At 49.7% G+C, this 25,166-nt stretch overlaps 1 protein-coding gene across 6 annotated transcripts; it reads left to right on the forward strand.

Moving 5' to 3' along the window:
* The first annotated feature begins 1,059 nt into the window (after positions 1-1,059).
* On the forward strand, positions 1,060-23,301 carry PCYT1A (phosphate cytidylyltransferase 1A, choline). Of its 6 annotated transcripts, none has more exons than XM_052802841.1 (11): positions 1,075-1,186; positions 4,620-4,726; positions 6,075-6,261; positions 8,375-8,515; positions 11,333-11,432; positions 13,647-13,763; positions 15,774-15,925; positions 16,741-16,819; positions 17,586-17,728; positions 18,778-18,966; positions 19,560-23,301. In XM_052802841.1, the coding sequence occupies exons 4-11, from the start codon at positions 8,399-8,401 to the stop codon at positions 19,764-19,766; spliced, it is 1,104 nt and encodes a 367-aa protein (XP_052658801.1). In that variant the 5' UTR covers positions 1,075-1,186; positions 4,620-4,726; positions 6,075-6,261; positions 8,375-8,398; the 3' UTR covers positions 19,767-23,301. The 6 variants fall into 6 exon arrangements, with proteins under 6 accessions (XP_052658802.1, XP_052658801.1, XP_052658803.1 ...); XM_052802843.1 differs by having other exon boundaries at positions 6,075-6,209; XM_052802840.1 differs by lacking the exon at positions 6,075-6,261.
* Positions 23,302-25,166: the final 1,865 nt, after the last annotated feature.

Raw genomic sequence — 25,166 nt, forward strand, 5'->3', positions numbered from 1 at the left:
ATGCTTGTCCCCTCTGTGCTGACCGAGGAGCAAGCACAGCTGAACAATTTCGATGGCATGAATGGCTTTTGGAGTGATGAAGTTGGGTGAGGTGAATCCTGAATCCTACCCTCACCAACTGTTAGAGCAGAACGCACTCTGCCCATGCAGCTTGTGGAAAGCGGGGAAGTAACAAATTACGATGCATCTTCTAGAATCACTCTTTCGGCTACAATCCTGGAGGCAGAGCACTCCTGTTTCTCTGTTTGTTTTGAAGTGGCTTCCTCTCATTTTCCTCTGATGGGAAATAGAGGGTGACTTCTCCAATTGCTTAGTCGCTACCTGTGGCTGTCAGTCGCTAAGGGAGCTGCGGAGACGATGCAATGGTGCCGTTGGGTTTGTGCGTAAGCCTGGGAGTGCAAGTTTTGGGGAACAGTGAATCCCTCCACATAAAGACACTTGCCAGGAGATCGTATATGCCCTTGGACTCCTGTTTGGACGCTTTCATCAAGTCACGGTGATTGAATCATGATTTTTTCACCTTGCGCTGGCTCTGGTTTTGGAGGTTAGTAACAGCTGCTTCACAAAGGCGTTGTACAAAGCAGGTTTGAGTCTGTGATCGTTCAGCTCCAGCCACCCGGGGGTGGGTAAGGGGTGCTGTGTTTTCCCCACAGAAAGACCAAGCACCCGCGGAAGCACTGCGGGCCGGTACTACTGCACCGCCAGCACGGGTAGGATGAGACCGGCCGCGCACAGCGTGCAGGGCTGCGGGGAAGCCGCCGTGGCCCCGAGCAGCCGGGTGTGCTGTAGGGGAGCTTGGCTCCCTCCTTCCGTAACCCCCGGAATTTATCTTTGACGCGTGAGGGGCCGCGGGGCAGGGTCGTGGGCCGCGGCACCACACCCGCGCTGGGCCATTCCCCCGCTGCTGCCCACCCCACCCCCCCCGGTCCGAGCGCGGAGCCGCCGGGGCAGCCGGGACCCCACCGGCCCAGCCCCGCGGCTGGGGAGGGGGAACGACCCGCTGCGAGCCGGAACGGAGGTTCCGGGCGCGGTTTCCCGGGGCACGGCCGGTCCCTTCCTGCCGCCCCGTCCCGACACGCAGCGGCTCCGCCCGCCGCCCCGTTGGCGTTGGCGGGAGCGGGGCGGGGCTGGCGCCGGGAGCGGCTCCGGCAGCGGCGACGGGGCCGGGCCGGGCCGGGCTGCGGAGGTGAGGGCGGGCGACGGCGCGCTGGTAGGGGGGCGTCAGCGGGGAGCCTGGGGGCGCCGGCACTGGCGGGGGGACACTAGGGTGGTTGTGGGGACCGTCGCTGGGGGATGCGGGGGGGCACTGGGGTGGCTGTGGGGGTGTCCCTGTGGGGCTGTGGGGTGGCCCTGGGGACAGGTATCCCCCCCCCCTGGGGTGCGGTGTGGGGAAGGGCACCGCGGGGGACAGGGCACTCGCCGTGGGGTGCTCGCCGCGGGGCTGGAGGCCGGTGGGAGGCACATGAGGGGCACCTCGCACCTCCCCTGCGGCGTGAGGCGGGGGTCCCACCCCGGGACCCCTCTCCCAGCAGGGTGGCCGTGGCACAGGCACGGGGGCAGCCCCCCCCCCCCCCCGCCCCCGGGTGCGGCGGGCTCGCTGTGGGGCGGGGAAGCTCTGGGAGGTGCTGGCTGGTGGGGACGTGGGGCGCTTGGCTTCGGGCAAAGGGGTAAAGTCTGCTGGGGAGGGGACGTGGGGCGCTGCTTCCCCGTTGTGGGGGCTTGGGGAGAGGCTGGGGGCTCGGGCACCGTGGTCGAGGGATGGCAGGACCGGCTGCGGTGGGGGCAGGCTGAGAGGAGACAGCAGCAAGCGCTTTGGGAAACTTTTGGAGTCCACCCGCAGGGCTTGGAGCGTGGGGGCTTTGGGGGACATCCCCCCACCTAGGGGACGCAGCCAAGGCAAACTACGAGGAGGTGGCCCTGACTGCGGAGAAGGAAGGTGCGACCTAGCTGCTGCATGGGCACACATCCTCTCTAACCCGCTTTTTGTGTCCACCAGAGTCCTGGCTGCGCTGATTAATGGTTGTGTAATTAGAGTTAAAATCTGCAGGAATTCTGAGAGCTGCGACGCTTCTTGGTAGCCCTCCCGCATTGTGGAGGGAGGTGCAGGATGCTGCAGGTGGCCTTTCCTCCTCTGTCCCCAGCCTGTGCCGTTGCAGCACCGGGTTCCCCCCGCCTGCGGCTGGCAAAGACCGGCGTGGTCAGAAGCAGGTACTGGTGGGTGTTCCATCTGCAGGACACCAGGGCCTGAGCAGAGCCACCATATTTGCTTCTGAAATTCAGATGACAAATATCCGTGCTTTATTTTCTGTAGAAACTTCTTATATATACAGAATTATTAAAATTTGTGACTTGGAAGTTTCTTGGTCCAAGATCTGGATTGCAATTGTCTTGAAATTACTATAAGTTGAGCTACAAACAATAGTTGTTGAAGCAAGGATTTGGTACGGATGTGTAAACCTCCTAAAGGAGGTTGTCTCCTGAAGTCTCAAAAGGCCCTGCTGTTAAGCCCTAAAAATGAAACACGATGCAACGCAACACAGAAGTCAGGACAGAATGACCGCCCATCCTTGTACTTTCTTGTCCCTGGGCGGGCTCCAGATTTTCTCTGATATTCTGCATTTCTCTGCTGAAATTTTGCAGACACTTTGTCACATGCTAGGACACTCAGTGCCTCGGGGTTGTGGTGTACCCAGAAGGGCTGTGAATTCACCGAGGAGGTCTTGCCAGCAGTTTCTCTTTTTTGTGTGTGTATTTCATAGCAGCGCTGCCTAGGTGATCACGCTGCACTGTTTTCAGTTGCGGTGGTGTTAGAGAGAATTATCTTGAGCCATTTGGGACTTCGTTGGTGAAGAGCAGCATCTTTTCATCGATTGCAGGACACGGGTACCAGATCTTCAGCGTGCTTGGGCTCTGCCTGAGGAAATGTTATCAGCCTGCCTGTAGCAGTAGGGGATGCAAGGTTTGGGGATTTGTTTTAGCCAGTATAGCAAAGGCCCGGGTCTGGGTGCTGTTGGACCAACATGTGGCACTGGCTGAACTGGAATCCCTTTTATACGTTCACGAGGCTGTTAATATGCTGCAGGATAGCTGCTTTTGCTCAACCGGAGTAGCTGAAGCAGCCTATGTTTTAAGTGTAGACAGGACTCTGCCTGCCAGATCCTGCAGTAACCTTTATAAGGGGCTTGAGGGCTTAGACCGTCTAGGTGGAGCAGATGCTGACTGTGGGAAGAGCAGCCATGCTGGGGAGAGTCGCAGTCTTCTCTGGAGGTGAGCAGGCTGGGTCACAGCCATTAGCACTTAGTTTTTAAGCAGATGCTCTCAGTCTGGAGATTGGGGCAGAGTTGGGCCTGGCAAGCCTGGGCTGGGAATGAAGTTGCCTTGGAGATCGGGCAAGATTTTTAAGCATGGATTGAAGAGAGATCCTGATCTCTCCTAGTGATTCTGTACAGATTAACCCTCATCTTGTAAACAGGCTTTTATTGGTTTCTCGAGGAGTCAGTGATGAGTCTTCTGTCATTAACTTCTTTTGAGTCTTTCTGTCTACAACGGATCTCTACAGGAATACACACCAGTAAGGTTGATCGTAAACTGGGGGTTGGAGGTGGGGGAGAGCAGTGGGAAAAGGATTTTCTTCTCTCCATGACCAAGGGATGCAGGGTCCTTTGGGTACTTTACAGCCTGGCAGGGGAATTATCTGAAGTGACAGGGCTTATTCCTTTTCCCTGAGGCTCTCGCTTACGTGCAGTCCATGTGTCAAGGCAATGCTTCTCTGCAGACAGCTGGCAGAGTGCAAAGTTTAGTAGTATTTGCCTGCAGATGAGTCAGCAGAAGAGAAATAGCTTGCTCCCGTACAGTGGAATGATCTTGTAGGCAAAGCAGCACATGACAGTCACATCTGACTGTGCCAACGCCTTCCAAGTTCAGAGGGACGATAGGGGAGCCTGGGAGCAGGCAGTGCCACCCGGGGAGCCTGGGAGCTGTGGGTGTCGGAGGGGCCTCGCTGGTCCAGTGTGCCGGCCTTGGGCTGACTCGGATCCCTGGTGAGAAATGCAGCAGCTTTGAGCTGGAGCATTTACTGAGTTGTTGCAGTAAGCTCTTGTTTTGCACACGCTTCGAGTTTAAGTAGCAGGATTTATTTTGCCTCGGCGCGTAAATCTGCAAGCGAAAAGCAGCGGAAGTGGCAGAAGAAATCCTGCTACTGCATGTAGATATGCAGATAATATTCTTCAAGAAATTCCTCGGGACATTAAAACACAAAGAATGCAGATGGGCCAGGTCCTCATGCTATCAGTGTGCTTAGGGTGCAGAAATATCTGATCTGCTTCTCCGGTGTAGTGTGAGGCAGGCAGTTCCCTGACACCGCCAAGGATAAACAAAACATCAGTACTGTCCATGAAGATGCAGACAGTGAGATAAGGCTTTGGCTAAGCAAGAAGATTTGCTGCACCTATTCTGACCTTCTCCATCTGCCAGAGGTGTTAACTTTGGTGTTGTGGTTAAATTCCAGCTTGGATGATGGTGTAGTTAACTCACACTAAGGGAGAAGTTTTAAATTCCTTCTCTGCCCATGTATTTTTTTTTCTTCATGGTAATCAGTGCTTGTCCTTCTTCCCTCCCAGAAGTGGCTGCGCTTCAGTGGGATTCAGTGATTCCCTGACAGGGAGAGCAACTCTTCTCCCATCTGGCAGTCGGCTGCTTCTTGCAGAGCCTGTACAACTCTCTCGAGGTGAGCTAGCTGGCAGGTGATGCAAGGCATCTCTTTGATACAGAATATGCACCAAAGACATAAGTTTCAGAAGCAAAGCCCCGAGTGTTTTATAAAGTGTCGCCGAGACTGTGATCTGTCCATGGCTTTACTGAATGGGGCACTTCTTAACTTTGCTCCTAGCAAGCAGTTTCTCATGTTCAGCATGGACTCAGTAATGCAGGAGGGCAACGCCTTAAACAAAATAGAATGATGTTAACATTTTACAGCAGGACTCTTTCTTCTGGTTATGCCTGGTTTTTATCTTGGAGTTTTTGAGAATGAGCTTTGAGAGTTATCTTCTCTTCCCCTTCCCCATCTGCTGCAAATGTAATTAATTTTAGAACAGTCAGTGTTTTATGCATTTGGGGAAGCAAAGCTGTGTGCTCATGTGTTAAGCTCAGCTACAGATGCTGGATCCCATTGTTAGTAAGTAATTGTTTGGGATGCTATTTTAGTCACTTGGGTCAAAGTGAAGCATTCTAAGATTAGTAGCTGTATCGCAGTAAGGTATGGTTTGTTTTTAAAAACAACATGTTCCCAGTTTTTAATGAAGATGAGTTTGCTGCTGGGAGGACTTCCCAGAAACGCACTAGCCACAGGATAGAGGTTTTAAAGCTCTGAAGAGTGGTAAAATTATTGTTTAATTTCTGCATTAATTTGAGTAATTAGCAGAGCTGCATCACTCTCATGAGGTGCCCAGCCCAGCTTTCCAGTCGCTGCAGAGGCTCCTTCAGCAACATCTAGCCTGTAACATTAGAGCAGATAGAGCATATTTACACCATCCTCAAAGCTGGTTTCTCCCTTGGTGTGTCAGGTAGAGCTGCTGCTACTGGGCAGCTGGTGCTGTCCGACTGCTGCTGCTTACTTAATGCAAAGCAAATCCATTCGCCTAAGCTATTGTTTGCCATCATTTGACTACCTACACCTTGAGAAGTGGAAAAGTGAGTTAGGGTGGAGGAAAGCAGGTGGTTGGGTGTGGGAGGGGTTGGAAGAAGCTGTTGGAGATTTCTTCTGGGCTTGGACAGTACTGCTGTACATCAGCATAAAGCACAGTGTTGCCCTGTGCTGTAACCTGCAGTTCTTTGGCTGGCCCTGAGCTCTGCACCCAGCAGCAAGATGCTGGCGGTAACTCAGCAGAGAGTGTACTTGTGTGCAAAGAAGTCTGGTTGCTCTGACAGGCCAAGGTATTCACCTGTTTGTGCGTGGAGGCTGCTATGTCCGTCCTTCAGCACCAAAGCCTCTGCCAGCGCTTTTTAATGTTTTGCTGGGCAGCGGGTCAGAATGACTGCATTCAGCACATTAACAGACCTTTTAATTCTCTCCGAAGGGAAGGAAAGCGAGTGGTCAGAGACTAACGGGTGACTTGAAGCACAGTGAAATTATTTTGACCAAATAACAGGAAAATCTACTGCTGTTTCCCCTGTTTCCATGAACGCTGGGGTTACATGAACCAGAGACAAAGGTCTGCTGCTTTTTGTGAACTGGATGGTTTCTGCTAGGACCATGGTGGTAAAGTAAATAACTGATACAGAGTGTGCTTGCAAGATGGCACCTTGCAAAACTTAAGAATTACTTGTGTCGTACCCTGTGTTTTCACAGAGGCACTCTGAAAGCTGGTGCATTTATAGCACAGATCTTGCCTGAAAGTTAAATGTTTGGTGAAGTGTTTGAAGACTTGGAGCTCCGGGTTGCAAACTCTTTTTGCCTGAGATTGCTTTTGCACACTCCTGTACATTTGTCTGTTGTTAGGAAATAGTAAATTAATTACTGGAATGGGGGAAACTCTGCAAAGTTGACTCGCAGGCGTTATGTAGTGAGTGCTGGATGGCTCATGCGGTTCTGAAATGTCCTTGTGGCTGCTCTTCACTGTCCCTTTTGTATTCTCCCCAATGTTATTTTGGCTCCCCACTTACCTAAGATTCTATTTTCCTGTTCTTAGTGATTTGTGTTAGGTCTAGCAGAGCAGTGTGGGATACTTACATGCATGTAGCCCAAAACCAGCTCAGCTGTGTTTGGCCCTAACACTGTTCATAAGGTATCATCTTGTTGATGGTAGGTGGGGAGGGCAATATGTTTGCGTGTTATTAAACTATGTTTGACTCTTTACTTTGGAACATTCCTTAACCTGGAGTCATTTGTGCTTGAGTAAGTCTGATCACTAAATCTGCTTCTTAACAGCTCTCTCACAAAGCCCACACTTCTTGGCTGCTGAACAGCAGAGCTTGGCCCAGTGGCCATCACTGAGGACAGTTCCAGCTTGTCCCAAGCAGGAACACTCAGCAGAGACCCTCTGCTGAGGAGAGAGGTGGTGTTCAGAGGGACATCTGCCCTTTCTCATACCTTGTGCTTGCCCCACCTAACATGTTCCAGCACAACCACTGCATGTGGGTGGAGAGACATTTTAAATTCCACACAGCTCTTATTGTTAGTGTGTTGAGGCACACACGTAAGCACCATTCCTGGGTGGAGGGGTCATGCTGCTCTTGGGAGCAGCAGGTCAGAAGTGCTATTAGCTGCAATGGAAAGCTGCACACTTCAAGTGAGCCAGAGAGATAATGCTGCTCTTTAGTTATAACCTTTGCAAATTTAGCACCCATTTCTAACTCCTGCAGCAGCTGAAAAGGGAGTGTTTGCTGCCATGCCTTTCTGTAAATCCCTAGCTTTGCTTCAGCTGTGTGAAGTGCTGGGCTTCCTAATGCTCCAGGGCCATTTTGGGAAGGTACAATGACTCCAGCTCAAAAGCACAGATAACTTTCTTCCAGATAGCTGTCAAAATTTCTGTCCCAAACTGGTTGTCTTTCTGTCTGTTCATCACAGAAGCAGTTCAGCTGAACCACCACTAATTACAACCTGGTACATAAAGTGCCAGAAGTAAGTGTGCCCTAATGTGGTGTCAGCAGCTGAGTCACCACTGCGGTGGGGACAGGGGACGAGAGGGGAGCATAGTGGCAGCCATCCCAAGGTGAGCTGTCCCCACTGGGGAGCTGCAGCTTGGTCTTACACAAACAACAAAGCAAACAGCAAGCTAGTTAGTTATTTTTTATGACCATGGGTTGCACCCCTTCCCTCACCCTTATTCCTTCTGCTTAAACCTGCTTTTCCCTCTCTTCAGGATTGTACAGGGATGCAGCACACCCACCAGCTCTCGGGGGGGGGGCGCAGGGAAACACAAAAGGGTAAAAAAGTGTTTGCATTCATCAAAATGAGAGCTGGGGGAGGGCTGAATGCAGACTGGGCATGCCTTAATCCTTAGGTTGCTTTTCAGATGCTAAAATAGCATAATTAGCCTGTAGTAATGATTTATAACTTGCATTGCAACTCTTGTGTGAGTTCCTTTCCAGCCAGCTGACTGCTGCACACTTCTGTCTGCAGAACGGCTCCGAGTTGCGTTAAATGATTCAGTATTCCCACCAGGCACTGTTTGTCAAGCCTTGGCAGCTGATGCCAAATACAACTGGCTAAGCCCCTTGTTAGGTGGCTGCATCTTTGCGCTGACCTTCTGTACACTGTGCCTGCTATTGACTGATTCTGCTTTGGAAGAGTTGAGAAATCTCTCTTCTTTGGGGTTTGGGGTTTTTTTTTTTGGGTGGGTTTTTTTTTTCCCCCCTCATCTTCATTTTGTTCCAGTTCTTACTAGACGTGCTTGGCAAGATGGAGCCACCAACCTCCTCCAGGCTGAATTCCCGAAAGAGAAGAAAAGATGGATCTGGCCCTAATGGGGCGACAGAGCTGGATGGAATACCTCCAAAAATGTCCCGACGTTCACTCGTAAGTAAGCAGAGATAGGAGCTTTATGTGCTTGTGAGATTAGGACATTGAACCGTAACAGCAGAAAGATAAATGTGATGTTTTTTCTGTGGACACAGAAAACAAGTCAGGAGGGGGTGGAGGTGGGAGAAGCAAATGACAGTAACTATCCTTCTTGCAAAGCCAGTTTAAAATCTTCCTTTGTTCATACTAATAACATACTTACAATGTGGGCTTAAATTAGGTCTGAGGCAAGCGTCGCTAAGCTGCTTTTGTGGTGTGTCTGGCCTGTTTGTAGTCCCTTAAGCTGAACCCAAACAGGCATGCATATAGATACCCGTGGAGAAGTAAGCATTCATTTCTCGCAGGTGGGTTTTCTTACGTGACCCAGCAGGAGGGAGAAATACTCCAAACAAGCACATAACAACTCATGCTCCTTGCAGAAAGCAGTGCTGTTCAAGTCAGGGGAACTGCAGGAGGGTCTGAAGTCTAAGCACCTGCAAAAGCAACCTATTGAATGCACACTCTGAAACACTGGGAAGATGACTGTTCTTTTGATTCTCTTGGTCTGGCAGGAGACTGCATTTGTGTTGCTGGTACTTCGGGAGTGTTCAGGAAAAAAAAGAAAAAAACAACTGAAAGGATTTCTCCTTCTAGATCAACCTTGTGATGGCTTTAACAAGCTAAAGCCAGTGGGGTCTCTTTTAAAGGGAGTCTGTGCCAGTTAATGCTAGTGTAAAGGGCTGACTTTAACTTGTCCTTGCCGCAATACTGCGATGATGGGCTTTTTACAGCTCTTCTCTTCCCTCTTCCTGGAGCTGTCCTGTGTATCCCATGTGCTGTAGTTGCTCTTTCCTTATCTCTGTCGAAAGCCAGCTACCATGCCTGCCACATCATACTGGGGTCATAGTCCTTGGCAAAATACAGTGATGTGTTGCAGCTTTCCTCTTTGATAACAACGTTTTGCTCTTCAGGAGTACTTCAGTCCTGTCCCAGAGCATTTGACAGACGGTAACAAAGTAAGAGCAGCACCAGCAGTGAGAATCAGGGAGACAAGTGTTGGGAATGGAGGCTTGAGCTGTTGCATGACTTATCCCACAGACCCTTTATATCCTTGACTGCTGTCAAAACCCACCCAGTTCATCTTAAGGACCCCATGTATTTCATTAAGGAAGAGAAGTGTGCAGGTTATTCCATGGTGTCTGTCCTGTGTTAGAAATAAAGCATCTGTCTATGAACAGCACAAGACAAGTAATATCTAGCCACTTTCTAAACTTCCTGGCTGTTTTTTAGCCACAAGGCTAACACAGACCTCCTGATGAAAGATTTCTTTTTTCTTCCTTTTGTGAAAGATTTATTTATTATAGCAAGAGTAATAGTGTTGCCTAACCGTGATATTACCTTGAAGCCTTTACCACTCCCAACTAAACAGCTGGCTGGCAGAGTGTTCCCCTGAAGCAGCAGGGCTCAGCAGCGGATGGTGGTAACAAGCCTGCTGATGCATAAGCCTATTTTATTGTGTACATCAGGTTGAGTCCTGACCCTCGTAGGTGCTGCAGAGGAAGGGCAAGACTCTGGCAGGAGCTTTTGAGGACATTTTGCTGTGATCCTCTGATAATTTTGGTAGGGGGGTTTTTATGCTTTTATTCCTAGCTTCATATCAGGTATGTGCCAACCAAACTGCGAAGAATCTGGTTTTATTCACGAGTCCCAAATATAATGATAGTGATGAAAGCAGAGACCTGCAGGCCTTACCTAACAGTAAGGATCCTGGTAGAGGAGGTGGCGTGTGAAATGCGGGTACTAGAGCCTCAGTGAGTTAAAGGAAATTTTCAGCAGTATCAGTTTGCTTGAATGTAGTAGTCAGCCGTTGCTTTCCTGTGCACTTCACTTTGAGCACTCTAATAAGGAATGACATTAGCACTAATAGCGGCGGTCTTTCTGGTTGCAGTGGTGCTGGGCACCATGGCAGGATACTGCAATGGGACAGGAAGCCAGAGAGGAAACTGCTGGTCAGCTTTTTGCAGCTTGAAGGTATTATTGTAATGATCTGCAAGCTTGTTTCCTCGTCTTCTGGCTCAGGAAAGAGACATCCATTGCTGCCCCACACCTTCAAGCTAGAAGGAGATTGAGCTGTTTGCTCTGTTATGGGAAGGGCAAATGTTTTGTTTCCATTCAGAGGAGAGACCAGAAATGATAGCTGGTCTTCAGTTGCTGATTAAACATACTGCTGTGGTCAAGCTAGCAGATTAGAGGGGTTTTCCTCAGCAGTTGGAGACACTCTGCCACAGGTCGAGGTCAGTCTCTCACCATGTATGGCTCAGAAGTGGGTGACGATACCCACATTCCCTGGGAATTTGTGCTGCTGTTGGTTTTGCTCTTCTGCTCATTCATATACTTAGATTGAGGAGCTGTTAAAATTTGTACATCACAGCACAAGCACAGGCATAGCAAAGTGATGGTCTTACCCGGGTGGGCGTAGCTGGAGCTGCGACAGTGAGGTTTGACGAAGCTTGGCTTGTGCTGCTGTGAACTGCTGTTTGTCAAAAGCCTGGTTTTACTAGCTGCAGATCCGAGCCTCCAGTTTTCTTGGGTCCAGTATGACTACCATCTTCTTAACTCTACTTTTCTCTCTCTCTCTCCCTCTCTAAACTCAGGCTAATCGCCCTGCAGGGCTGTTTTTGAGGTTTAACACTAATTAGTCTTTCAGTACATGTGTTTGAATCGTGCAGAGACACAGTGAGTCACTCGGTGACTGGGACACTGCAGTGGCAGTGCTGCCGCTAGGTACTGCACTCACCTTTGCATTCTCACAGCTAACCTTCTCTGGCTGTTTAGGGACTGAGGGAACCAGCTCCATTTTCAGATGAAGTGGAAATCGATTACAGCAAACCATACATCAGAGTAACATACGAAGAAGCGATGAGAGGGACCCCTTGTAAGTAAAAAAACAGACCAGAAGGCGATTGTATAAATGTTGGGGTTCGGGGGAGGCGGGTGTGATTGTGATATCTCTGAGACCAAACCAACCTTGTGTGTCAGACCAAGTTTGCAGCCAATGACTTTGTTAATGCTTTGGTGTTTAGGTAACTGTTCCCATGTGAAATTGGGCCTGCCAGTATACAGAAATTGGAGCTTGTGTGTGTGAGGAGCCATACCTTCACCAGTAAGACTATTTGAAGGAAATGGATAGTTGTGGTTTAGCTCTTGCTGTGCCACTGACAGCTATAGAATAGTATCAGAGCTGAACATTTTTCTCTACTACTTTGAGGCAGCTTAAAGTTAAGCACTTTAAAAGTTGTCTTTTCTGAACTTGAAATGGGCAAGTAAAACCAACATACATCTTTGTCCAGAATGTCCCATCCTAGCCTGGACTTGAATTAAAGTGTCATTAAACACAGTAGGCCAGCCCCACAACAAGAACATGTCCTTTTATTCTCTAAACCAGGCTGGGAGAAACACTGTTCACTTTGCAAGTCCAAAGGGGAGGCAGAGGCAGGACTGGCTCCTGAAGGATGGCTGCCCTCTCTTGCCAAACAGAGTGTGCAGCCGGTGCTGTCTTACTTGGCCTCTCTGTTATGGCTACAGAGACAATAAAAATGCTATACTTCTACCTACCTGACTGCTGCTGAGAGATAAGCCAGCTTGGATTGAGACCTGGCAGTAGTTTCCTGCCAGAGGTTCTGGAAATCCAATGCATTTCACAGCCCTCATTAATTTCCCAGCTGAAAGACTCCAGAGCCTGCACAAAGGTCTCTGATTTCAAGTGATGGCTCTCCTGCCTGCTAAAAGACTAAAATACACTGCATGCTTCCTTGTTGCTGTTTATGCCTGTGCTCAGGAACTGCAGCTGCTGCAGGTATGGAGGAAAAGGGAAGGATGTCCCAGCCAGTTTCCAGAACATGATTGCGCTTTAGTAAAGGCCTGCAAGGACCAGCCCTCTTCTGGCATACAGAAAGCCTTTGCCATCTTAGATCTCCAGATCCTTGGCTCTCCGGAGCCTCCTGGCATCTTTGGACTGAGGTGGATTTGCTGAAAAGTGATTGTAAGAGGCTGCCCTCAAACTGACTCCTCTGCTTAGCTTGAATTTAACAACCCACCTTTTCATCAACTCATCCTCTTGCTGCCTCCCAGGCTCTGTCTCTAGGCGCCTTCAGGGCCCTGCCCAGACCCATGGGGTTTCATCTCTCCTGCTAGGTCTTCTCCCTGCCCTTTCCTTGCTGCAGCTTTGGTGTGCCTCTGCTCACACTGCTCCTCTGAGTCTGTCTGCCTGAATTGGGCCAGAGAGCAGCAGGCCATTCCCAAGTATGTCAGATACCAAGAATGTGTGGCTTTCTGTTACCAGCAGCAAGAGGACTGCAGTCCTGTGTGGTCCCAGGAGACCAGAAGATAGGGAGCCTCCTACTATTATGTGGCAGTCCTAGACTATCTCACTTTACTTCTGCTGACCTCAAAGAGCTAAGCTACAATTTCCCCTGGCAGAGGTGGCCTGAGGAAAGTTTCATTCCTCCTTACTTATCTATGAATTTAGCTGTTAGTGCCAGTGGTTCAGCAGAATTGTATCTGCCTTTCTTTGAGTAGTCCAGCTGGGTTTTTGGATAGAGCCATACTCTTCATCGGTCTGGGGGAGCTGATGATGCTGGTGGGGAGTCAGAATGGTCCGGTCCCTCAGCTAGACTGGTAGCTGTGGCAGTGGGCTGCAGAGGAGGATGATAAAAAGGTCTTGAGATGCCATCCTGGCTGGCAGGGGGAAAACAGGCACCTGTGAAACATTTGGGCCAGTTCCCCTCTGGTAGCTCACTGCTGTGCAAAAAGTTAATGCTGCTTTTGGATTTCCATAGGAGGGAGATGTTCAGGGTTTGCTTTCCCCTTGGTCTCCCCTCCCTTGTTTCAGTGGATATGTGGTAGGCCTTAAGTCTGTCTTTGAACATGGTTGTATTTCAGCTCTGTGCTCAGCTGCATTTGTTTCCATGTGGGAAGGCAGAGCACCAGCCATTTCTCTTCACAAACCTTTCCTGGCTACGGCTCTGCATTCTGCCAGTTTTCTGCAACGCCCTCATGAGTTTCAGAAGGTCCCCAAATGCGGGCATGAGCAGCAGCTGCTTCTCCAGGAAGGCATCTTCACAAATGTCTCTCTGTCCCTTTGGCACAGTGGATCGCCCCGTCAGAGTTTATGCAGATGGAATATTTGATTTGTTTCACTCTGGACATGCCCGGGCCTTGATGCAAGCGAAGAACCTCTTCCCAAACACATACCTCATTGTTGGAGGTAAGGAGTGACCTTGTTGACTTTGGCTGTCATAGGAGTACAGTCTACCTCCGTCCGTGGTTGTGCATACAGATGGCATAGCAGGGTTTTTGTGTTTATGGCTTCAGTGGATCTCACTGCAGCCAGTTGTCCCAAATGTTGTTGGAGTCTTATTGCAATATGTTGAGAGTTGGATATGTCTGCAGAAAGATATGCTGTACCAAATCAGTGCTTAAGGAAAAGATTTTTGATCATGCTGTTCTAATTTGACCCCTCTATTTTTGTGACAGATACTGGTGAGTTGCACGTCTGAGTATCAAAATATGTTAGGGGCAATTGAGCATCTGCCTCTTGAATGAGACAGTTAAAGAATGAGTAACAGTCCCTCCACGGCTGGTTGAGCTTTGTGTCGCCTGTATTGCCCTGCAAGTCATTCCCCGCTCCAGCTTTCTGCTGGGGATTGCTTATGGCTAATCCCAAACAGGTCCCACTAGGAGCGTGGAGACCTCGGTGGTTCCTTGGGCATGTGCCTGGCCACGTGAAAGTCAGTGAGGCCCCATTTCTCCAAACAGAAGTTCCCCATTTTGTCTGTTAGGTTCAAAAGTCTTTAGATAACGACAGGAGTATACTGCTGACTGCCTGAGGGGATCTAGCAGAGGGTGTTTTCAGCCAGGCCTCCTTCAAGAACATAACAGGGGAAGAAAGAAACCCTTTCTTCTGGCTGCTGTAATATGTTGGCCTCTGTCCAGGCAGTGCCTTTGTGCCCATACCTTCACCCACCTTAAAGACCTATCAGGCTGTGCATGTTGTCTATCAGGAGGTGACCTCTGGTCAGGCTGCATAATGATGTTAAAGTATCAGAGCTGAGAATACCTTTAACTAGTTTTCTCAACTACCATTAGCTTCCTGAAGCAAAATGAAACTCTGATCCTGTGATAGAGCGATGATAACATCTTTGTGTGGTTTGTTTCCCTGACAGTTTCACTCGCTGCTGAGGGCATTTTTATAGTGGTACTTCTGCATTTTTTGTGTGTGCTACAGCAGTGTCTGGAAGGGGAAGGGAGGGAGTAGAGCTGAAATAGTTGCTCCAACCTACAGGCGCTCTGAGCTTAGAAATCTTGCAGGTGGAAAGACATCCCCATGTACATAAATGTTGTACATCGAACAGGACAATAACTTCAGGTCGAATTGTTAACATGTTAATGTAGCAAGGTGTGTAACCATGCTCTCTGCCTCTGAGAGACTGGTGAGGAGGTGGAGGGCAATGAAATGCTCCCCTTGCACCAGGAACTGAGACAAGAGGCCACAGCCCAAGTGAACATTAGCTCCAAGCTGGGAGCAATCTCACCCACTCTTTATCATTTGTTTGTCTAGAACATAAATATGTCCAATACCAGTGAGACTGGTAATACTTTGTTTACTTTTGAGTCTGATAACCAATAAAACTCCCCCCTTCACAATGTCTTACATTGCAGATTATAGAGAGTTGTTAATTTACTTTCTCATAGAACATAATAATTAAGCTAACTTCATTTGCTGTCAGCTCACACTTTGTTTTAATACAGCTTTCCAAGAGCTAGACAGTGGTATGGCATTTTATGAAATCAGAAGCTTAGGCAGTGTTTTTTTTCATGGGCTTCGCTCTCTAAGCCTGAGACATCCATAGGTTTAAAAGCAGATTTCTGCCCGATAGGCCCCCAGGTGCCATTTCATACAGGAGAGTTGTCTTCTGTATTGGCTGGTTTTCTTGAGAAGCGTTGCAGGCTCTAGAGATCTTGAGGGATTGGGGTGTAGGTTCCCAGCTTGGGCAGAAATTCCCCAGCCTGCCTAGAATTGCTCAGGAGTTTAGTGCCCTGCACCGCTCCCTGTTCCTGGTGCTTTGTGGCTGGAAGAGCTGAGTTTGAAAGTGCCAGCACCAGCCTCCTTCAGCAGCTGGCACTGCCTGTTTAGCAGTGGTGTGCGCAACGTCCTTTTACTGTAAAGCATTGGGGTAAGTACCTCAGGCTCACTCTTCTCTGCCTGTTTCTTCAGTCTGCAGTGATGAGCTAACCCATAACTTCAAGGGCTTCACAGTAATGAATGAAAATGAGCGGTATGATGCTGTGCAGCACTGTCGCTATGTGGACGAAGTGGTGAGAAATGCGCCGTGGACGCTCACCCCCGAGTTCCTGGCAGAGCACAGGGTAATTTTTGACATCTGATCTGTTCTGAATTTTGATTAGCCTCTGTCTGTGCTTGCTGTTTACAGCAAGAATTCATCCATGGGGGTGACCTCTGCCTGAGCAACCTGTTTCTGTTGAAACTCCTTAAATATGGAATGAACTGGGTTATAGAAATTGAGTGGGTTTCTTGGGAGACTAGAAGCATTTGCTGAGCTGGCAGGTAATGTTAAAATAAGGTAGAGATTGTGACATGGTGAAAAAGCCTGAGAGGGTTCTCGCTGTTCCAGGAGAGGTTGATGCTGGTTACAGATTGGTGTGAAAGCAGTAGGGAGAGGATAAGATGGATTGGAAGGGATTTCTGGAGGGCGTCTGGTCCAACTCCCTGCTTATAGCAGGAGCAGCTTAGATCTACATCAGCTTCCTGGCAGCAGGAGACCAGGCAAGCTGTCTTGAGAGTCTTTTATCAGTTAGTAAGATAAAGTGAAATGAGTCTTTAACATCTGTTGAACTGTTTAGGGAGCTGGAGGGGTCTCCAGGGGAGTTTGCTTAGTTTACCCTTGTTGCCATTAACAAGCCATTTCTCTGTGGAGCTTAAAACAGCTGTGTCCTTAGTCCCAGCCTTTCCTCTCTGGTGTGTGCTTACAATTGATACGCAATTGTCAGTGAGAACTTGGGGCTGCTCTGTGTTGCTTTTTAACAGAGGAAAGTGTCTTGCTGTTCTCCGTCACACCCCTGCGTGGAGGTGTTGAGCAAAAAGTTACCATCCTTTGACAGAAAGCAGGAGACCTGCACGTTCAAGATAAAATGTTTACTAGCATTGCTTTCTTAATTTGCAGATCGACTTTGTTGCACATGATGACATCCCCTATTCTTCTGCTGGCAGCGATGATGTTTATAAGCATATAAAAGAAGCAGGTGGGTCTGGGGCAGATTCTCCAGGGCTTCCCGTCAAAAATCTGCTGTAGCTTCTCCTGTGCCCCTGTATGGCAGAATTATGCCTGGGGAAGTGGCTGTGCCCCTCCGGGAACAAGGTCTGCCCAGGACCTGCTCTGAGGGCAGGAAGAAGCCCAGCTTTTGGGCCCCGCTTCGTAAGGCTAGGACTGTTCCATGTCCCAGGCCAAGCATTGCCCAGCATTAATCCATACTTCCAGTCTGGTTTTTGTGATTGAATTATCAGCCACCTTTTTCAAAAGTACTACAGTTTGGCTTACAGATTCTCACAAATGGAGAATCTCATGAACTTAGCAAAGTGGTTGGTCTAGCTGTTTGCTGTAAAACTTAGCGGGGGTGCAGCTTATTTAAATTATCCAAATCCAGCTATCAGAGCTTGTTATATTTCCACCCACTAAATTGTAGGACCCCTTGTCCTGTCCTCACCACACTGTTCTATATGCAGTGGATTATAGTCAATAGTCTTTAAACCAGCTAAAGGGAAGAGCTTTTCATTAGAAGACATGGTATTTTGACAAGGTTTTGACATGCTTTGGTCTTGCCTAGGTCTTCCTCATAGTCCCAGAAAGGAGGACCGTGGTATTGTACATTCAAGGACAAAGATGTGGTGGTGTGAGGACAGTGAGGAAATGAGCTCTTGACAGGAGAGATTGTTTCCTAATAGAGATGGCAGCAGCTTTCTGCCATGTGTCTTGCTACAGCTGTCCTGGGTCCTGTTCCCCAACTTTAGGCATGTTTGCACCAACTCAGAGGACTGAGGGCATCTCAACATCAGATATCATCACCCGGATTGTGCGGGACTATGATGTTTATGCCAGACGGAACCTGCAGCGGGGCTACACGGCTAAAGAGCTCAACGTCAGCTTTATAAACGTGAGTTGAAGTGTGTCTCACCACAAGCTGCATGAAGCAGAATCTTACAGAGTGTGGAGATGTAGAGTCTTCTCTAGTGGTAGCACAGTCCTGCCAAATGCCAGTAAAAGGCCAGTCTGCAGAGCTAAGCAGTTGCACCAAACCAGTGTCCCTGGAGTAGAAATTAGACTTCTTCTGCCCCTGAAACTGCCTCTGGCACCCACCCAGAGGAACTGGGGTTTTGCTAATACTGTTCCATTGTCAGAAATGTCTTGGTGACGTTTTACCTGTTGAAAGAGCTGGAGACAGGGTGTGTGGCAATATGTGTGTTTTCTTGAATTGAATGAAGTGTGGGTTGTTCTTGGCAGCAGCTGCTGTGTCTCATCTCTCTCCTCTTCCCTCAGCCACCTTCTTAAGGTAGAGTCATTTGTTGGGATAAAATCTGATCCTGTTGTCACTGTACTGTTCCCTTCCTGAAGCTGCAGGAGCGGTAGTGCTTGGGTAGGAGAGAAGGACATGCTCTGATCCAGTGCTGAGCAGCTCTAGCCCGCAAGCAGAATACATGGCAGAAGGCACTTCTGATGTTGGAAGTAAAGTAGTAAACTTTTTTTTATCACTCAGATATTATGCCTATTTTTTTAAATACAATCATACACAAAAACGAAACAGGAGAGGTAACGGCTGTTGGCATGTAACTGCCCCTGTTTAAAAACACCCAGCAAAAAGACTTGTGCTATCATGATACGCAGAGACCTACAGCAGGTCGCTCAAATCTAATCTGTATATTGTATAAATATTTCCCTCTTCCATGCACTCCTATTAGATAATGCTTATCTCTGGGTTTAGTCTTGCTCTGTGTACTGTGCCAGTGCCTGCCACAAAGCATCTCACAGCCCCACTATGTCTGCCATTTAGTCTAGGGAAGAAGTGTCACTGAAGTGAAGGAGAAGTGTCACAAGACTAACGGAGATGCTGAGTCTTAAGCAGCAGTTCAGCGTAATAACGCAGAGCAGAGGTGGTCGCCACTCAGATCTGGTGAGCTGTATTCTGATCCACCATTTACTGTACAGGAGAAGAAATACCACCTCCAGGAGCGTGTGGATAAGGTGAAAAAGCGGGTGAAGGATGTAGAGGAGAAGTCAAAGGAATTTGTCCAGAAAGTGGAGGAAAAGAGTATTGATCTCATTCAGAAGTGGGAAGAGAAGTCCCGGGAGTTCATCGGCAATTTCCTGGAGATGTTTGGCCCAGAAGGCGCGTTGGTAAGGAGCCGCTCTGGGAAAAGAGGGAAGGGGATTTTGGAGAGCTTGGCAGTCATTGTAGGGCTTCTGGAGCCCATGGTCTGCAGAGCAAAAGTTTACGGTTTGTTGCAGTGATCGATGTGCTGCCAGTCTCCAGTCAAGTTGTCCCAGGCTTGGGCAGCCTGTTCACAGGGAGCCCTCACCCTTGCCAACTGGATAACGCCAGTTACGGCTGTAGCGTGAAAAGTTCCTGTGTCCCACAAGCTGGCCTGTAAACTCCACCTTGTGTCCTGCAGGCCGCTGAGCAGCCAAGAGATTGGCGGTCACTTTGTCACTGGCCTGGGATGAGTCTGAAGCTGCTTGGTTCTGCCAGGCTCTCCTGTGCTGCTGAGTAAATATCACAGGCACTTCATGTTAGAAGTGCTTGAGAATGGATAATGGTTACACAGTATGCAGTTTCCGAAGCCTAGAGCGATGCTTGGGCTTTTTCTGCTCTTATATTGCACGAAGCATTGAAGGGACGCAACAACTCAAAATGCTGCACAAGCTGTAAGTAGTGTCCATTTCCATTGCTGTTTGAGCCGTGCTAACTGTCTTCCTGCTTCCATCGCTAGAAACACATGCTGAAGGAGGGCAAGGGCCGGATGCTGCAGGCCATCAGCCCAAAGCAGAGTCCCAGCAGTAGCCCCACGCACGACCGCTCCCCGTCTCCCTCCTTCCGCTGGCCCTTTTCAACCAAGACTCCTCCTTCCTCACCGGCCAATCGCTCCAGGAACGAGTCTGCAGTCACCTATGACATCAGTGAGGATGAAGAGGATTAAGCTACCAGCAGGGATTTGCCGCGAACCGCTAATCGCCGAATCCTAAGTCTGGACCCGCTGGGGAACTCTAAACGAGCAAGAGAGCCATAGGAACAGGGCTGACGGTGAGCACAGGGCCTCAGAGGCACCCGTTGCTCTTAGCAAGGGCTGCTGCCTGGAAGCACATTCAATCCTCCTCTCCCTTCTCCTCCCCAAATCCCCTTTTTATTGTTTACGTTCTAGTGGTTTCCAGGGGAAAGATGGTTTTTATATTTTAAGAAAATACTCTTTTAAAGCGCAAAGAATAGCACTCAAGCGTGGCTTTTGTTTTGGTTTCTTTTCCCTTGTTAAACCTCCAGGCAAGAGGGAGAGTGGGAAGACCCATCTGTCTCTTCTTTCCTTCAGCTCCTCTGTCTTATTCCCCCCACCCCCAGGCAGTATCCGTGCAGCTGCCAAACGAAAGACCCCTCGGTTCCTCAACCAGCGTGACCTCGAGAGCACGCAGGAGGCAGTGGTGTAAAGAGGCTTCTAGGAAATAAGAGACATCTCTGCTGCGCTGGAGCTGATAGGAATCTATCCAGCAGACCCTGTAGTGCTCGCACGCCTCTTAGCTGAGCTTCCCAGCATGTCGCAGTGAGGACGTGCTGGGTAGGGAGCTACCAGCTTAGCACACAGGAGTTACACCCTGGAAGAACTTACCATAGAGTCGCACACCCCACAAGTGCACAGCATTCGCGGCTCCAAATGGTATGGGGGCTGCGGGGGAGAGGCCTTTCCGGCTAATCTTAACAAGACTGCTAAATCTTGAGCTAAAATTCAGCCCTCAATTGCTGTTGGAGAGAAGAGAATTAATCTCTGCTTCGGGGCACTTGTTGTCTGTGCATTTCCTTGGGTGTGTGAGAGCCCAGGTAGGAAATGAATGTGAGTACTCCGTTGAGAAGTTTCTTGTCCCAGTCTCTGGTGTGTAATAAGTTTTACTGTCTGTCCAAATGGCCCCTCAACACTGTGCTCTGTGCGTGTTTGTCTGTGTTTCAGTTGCTGTACTCTAAGGGCTGGAGCAGTCCTTTACACTGGTGCCATGAAGTCGCTGCTATAAGGACAAAAAGTGAATTCGTACAGCTGTCCGTGTTGGTGTGTGCAGCTGGACAGATGAAGGGCACATTTTACCACAGTGAAGGGTCCCAGTCCTGTGTGACAGTTACCTGGCTTGCACAATAAATGCACAAATCGGTGCCCGCTTACTCTGCTCCCTGAGGCAGGCCAGAAAGAGCATCAGAGAGCGCTGCAGCTTTTTAAGATTTTAAACATGTAATCTGCTCGTTTCAAACTGTGGTCCAAGTCGTGCCTGCTGTCATGTCTGTAATAAACACTGAGCTTTGTGGCCTGTGGCTCCCTGTGGCCAGTTGCCCTCCCCATGCTGCATGCCTGTGCACAGAGCAGGTCTGTGCACTCTGTCCCAGCAGCCAGCGCTGGAGGGACTGGACTTGCTGTCGCATAGCTGTGAAGCTCCCGCTTGCTTTTCTGTGCGGGTTTGCCCGTGATACCCGTTGTCTCTGGGTGAAGCTGCTGGGCTGAGTTGCCTGTATCCTCCTGTGATGCTGGGAGCAGAGGAGAGCTCGGAGCCCAGTCAGCAATGCTGCAGGGAGGTCTTCAAAGTGGGATGTAGGGCTTGGGAAGCAGCGGGTGCAAGGAGGCAAATTGTCAAGTGCTGCCACAGGCTCTGCCCAGTGTGATGCTTCCAGGGGACGCAGGGGCCCTGTGGTAGGAGCAGGGCGCGATTTCTTTTCAGCTTTTATCTTGCTGATCCTTTGTCACGCTGCCTAAAGGGCTTGACAGAGACTCTGTGCTTCTGTTGAGGCCAGAGCCGGTATGGGAAAGGGTATTTTGGGGATTCCTCATCTGCCATTTGGACCTCTTTCAGCAGGGACATGCACGGCTCTGGGAGCATGGCTGGCTGCTATGGATTTTAAGCTGCAAGGAGCAAATAATGGTCATTCCGTACAAGCCAGTTGTTAATCCCCTGGTTTTTGAGTGGTAGAGCACTTACTTTATATCACCCACATTCTCTCTTCCTTCATCTTCCCCACCTTCCCTTCCTCACCCTTCCCTCAGTATGGGTGTTGCATTGCTTTCCCAAGCTGGATCACAAAGGCCAGGCTGCTTTAGAGCCTTACTACTGTTTCAAACACAAGTTATGCAACAGTGTTCTGTAAATGTGGGTAACAACGGTGTTTTGGATGGTGGTTTGTTCTGCAGAGACCTTAACGTATTTCTTGGTCTCTCTGCAAAACCTGGGGTGCTTGGTAAGAAGCCAGCCATGGTTTTACATGTAGCTTGGAATAACAGAGCTGTTTCTTGTAACCAGTAATCCCTGCTTCCTCCTTGCGCTTACATTAAATTGGACACTCGAATCCCAGACTAGTCTTTTTTTTTTTTTTCCTTTGGTTTTTTGTTTCCTCCTGGATTGCTGGACCAGCCTCATCTCCAGCACTGCCCTGTCCTATCAGGAATAGGACAGAGCTTGATGTTTGGGCAAAACATTTGAGCCAAGTTCTCCAGGAGCATCTTGTTACCAGTGGTGCTGCTTCAGGGCTGTCGTGCACACCCCTAACCCATCCCACACTCTTCAAAAGAAGCATCTGGAAGAGACATGCTTGAATTAAGCATGAAGTAAGAGGTAGAGTGGAAAAATAAAACTTTACTAGCACGCATTGAAGAACGTGTGGGGTTTGATGCTGCTAAATCCAGAGGTGCTGACTCCTGCAAGACAGCCCTACCTCAGTTCCTCTATAGGTCTGGGGTGTGAGGCTGCTGGTACCAGCAGCCGGTCCCTGGGAGAGGATTTTCTGATAGCAAAGAACAGCAGCAGCAGGGCAAAGCTGAAAGGTGCCAAGGATGCTGGTAGAAGCAAGACATGAAGAGCGTGGCACTTCAACAGCATATTGCTTAGAGCTGTAGGAGAAGGTCTTTAATCTCTTGAGAAAATTATGGCACACATCTGCACTCACATGATTTTCTGCATTTTATAGAGAGTTGGGACTTTATTGTGCAGTCCAGTTCTTGTAACCAGAGGCAGGTGCTGGAGCAGCAAATACACTTGGCAGTAGCGGTGACTTTGGCGGCACTGACCCTGCATCTTGTCCCCTGTCCTCAGGGTGGGCTTCTCACTGCCAAGGGTTCCCTGGTGTAAAGGTGTGGGCTTCCTACCTGCCGCATGTAAGGAGCTGGGTCTGGTTGTCTGACGGGGCTGGGGGGATGAGTCCCATATTTTGCTGCTAGCCCGGGTATTGCCTCTTGGCAAAACCATGAGATTGCTGGGTCCCAGCACTTCTGCTATGCCTAGAAAGCTGTGTTGGTAGTGGCCGTGTACTGTTGCCAGGAGTCTTGTCAAATTTGGCAGTCTCATAACAAATCACCAGTGCATCTTCTGGCTGAGCAGTTTTGCTTTGAACAAAGCCACCTGCTAAAAGCTCCGAGTCACTTTTCCCCCCTCCTCATGGAACAGAAAACTTGTTTTTTCCCCAAAACGAATCAATTAAATAAATGAAAGTTGGGAGCTTTGGCTTTCTGACTCTTTGCTTCCCTAACGTGTCATGCTGGCCAGAGGTATTACAGTGGGAGGGCACCAGGGTGTGCAGGTCAGGGGAAGCTTCCGTGGTGTCCAGCAGCAGCCTCTGGTCTTAGCACTGATGATCTGGCATCTGCTGCCCATCTCCGGCCACACTGCAGCACCCAGTCCTGCTGTCACCTCCAGCCCCGCAGCAGCGGCTGCTTCGAGCTGGCTCTTCCTGGTCAGTGTTTGCTGTGCTAGTTTCACTGTATGGGCCTGTGCGTGCACCATGTGTCTTACTGGCTTGTTCTGGAGTTGGGTTTTTGGCTTTTATGTTTAGCCAAATAAATGCAAAGTCATTTTACTCAGTGTGTGCCAGATCCCTTCTGCCAGCCAGCTCCCATCGTGGTCTCCTCACCTGCCATCTTAGCAGTGGTTTGAGTGATAAGATGCTTCAGTAGGGGGTCAAAAGATTACCCAGTGGTTTCTGCAAGTCATCATCGCTCCTGATGTCCATCCCCACCTCTGTTGTAGGTGTAGAGCAGATGCTGCTACTGGAGCAGATGCCAGGCAAGGCTGGTTAAGGCAGCATTAATTAATTGCCCGTGTTATGGAGGTGCTTCAAGGCTCCTTCCTTTACCTGGCCCCAGGCTGGCAGGTGTGGACGTTCCTGCTGTGCTCTCAGGAGCAGCCACTGCTGCGGAGGACGTGCCCCAGGGACAGGCCAGACCCGTCCAGAGGTCTCGGGAGAAAATGCCACTGCCCTGGCATTACCTTGGCCATCAGACCCCAGCCAGCAGCACCCAGAGGTCAGTGTCATGGCTGGGTGTTGAGCACCCTGTGACAGCCCCATCCCATGGCTGGGCTGGGCTCTGTCTTCCTGATCTCCTTCTATGACCAGGTGACCCGCCTAGTGGATGAAGGGAAGGCTGTGGATGTTGTCTACCTGGACTTCAGCAAGGCCTTTGACGCTGTCTCTCACGGCATACTCCTTGAGAAGCTGGCAGCTCTTGGCTTAGACAAGTGTGCTGTTTGCTGGGTAAAAAACTGGCTGGATGGACAAGCCCAGAGGGTTGTGGTGAATGGAGTTAAATCCAGTTGGCAGCCAGTCACAAGTGGTGTTCCCCAGGGCTCAGTATTGGGGCCAGTTCTGTTTAATATCTTTATCAATGATCTGGACAGGGGGATCGAGTGCACCCTCAGTAAGTTTGTGGATGACACCAAGTTGCGAGGGAGGGTTGATCTGCTGAAGGGTAGGAAGGGTCTACAGAGGGAGCCGGACAGGCTGGATCAATGGGCCGAGGGCAGTTGTATGAGGTTCAACAAGGCCAAGTGCCGGGTCCTGCACTTGGGTCACAACAACCCCATGCAGCGCTACAGGCTTGGGGAAGAGTGGCTGGAAAGCTGCCCGGCAGAGAAAGACCTGGGGGTGCTGGTTGACAGCCGGCTGAATGTGAGCCAGCAGTGTGCCCAGGTGGCCAAGAAGGCCAACAGCATCCTGGCCTGTATCAGGGATAGTGTGGCCAGCAGGAGCAGGGAAGTGATTGTCCCCCTGTACTCGGCACTGGTGAGGTCACACCTGGAGTACTGTGTTCAGTTTTGGGCCCCTCACTCCAGGAAAGACATGGAGGTGCTGGAGCGTGTCCGGAGAAGGGCAGCACAGCTGGTGAAGGGCCTGGAGCACAAGTCTTATGAGGAGCGGCTGAGGGATCCAGGGTTGTTTATCCTGGAGAAGAGGAGGCTGAGGGGAGACCTTATCGCTCTCTACAACTACCTGAAAGGGGGTTGTAGCGAGGTGGGTGCTGGTCTCTTCTGTCAGGTGGCTGGAGATGGGACAAGAGGAAATGGCCTCAAGTTGCGGCAGGGGAGGT

Source organism: Harpia harpyja, chromosome 12 (genome assembly GCF_026419915.1).
Source record: "Harpia harpyja isolate bHarHar1 chromosome 12, bHarHar1 primary haplotype, whole genome shotgun sequence".
NCBI lineage: Eukaryota > Metazoa > Chordata > Aves > Accipitriformes > Accipitridae > Harpia > Harpia harpyja.

Coding starts and splice junctions, on each gene's coding strand:
- PCYT1A (XM_052802842.1), top strand. CDS start 8,399: ATGGAGCCACCAACCTCCTCCAGGCTGAATTCCCGAAAGAGAAGAAAA. Junction 15,926..16,740: donor AGTTCCTGGCAGAGCACAGG/GTAATTTTTGAC, acceptor CTTAATTTGCAG/ATCGACTTTGTTGCACATGA. Junction 16,820..17,585: donor TAAGCATATAAAAGAAGCAG/GTGGGTCTGGGG, acceptor CCCCAACTTTAG/GCATGTTTGCACCAACTCAG.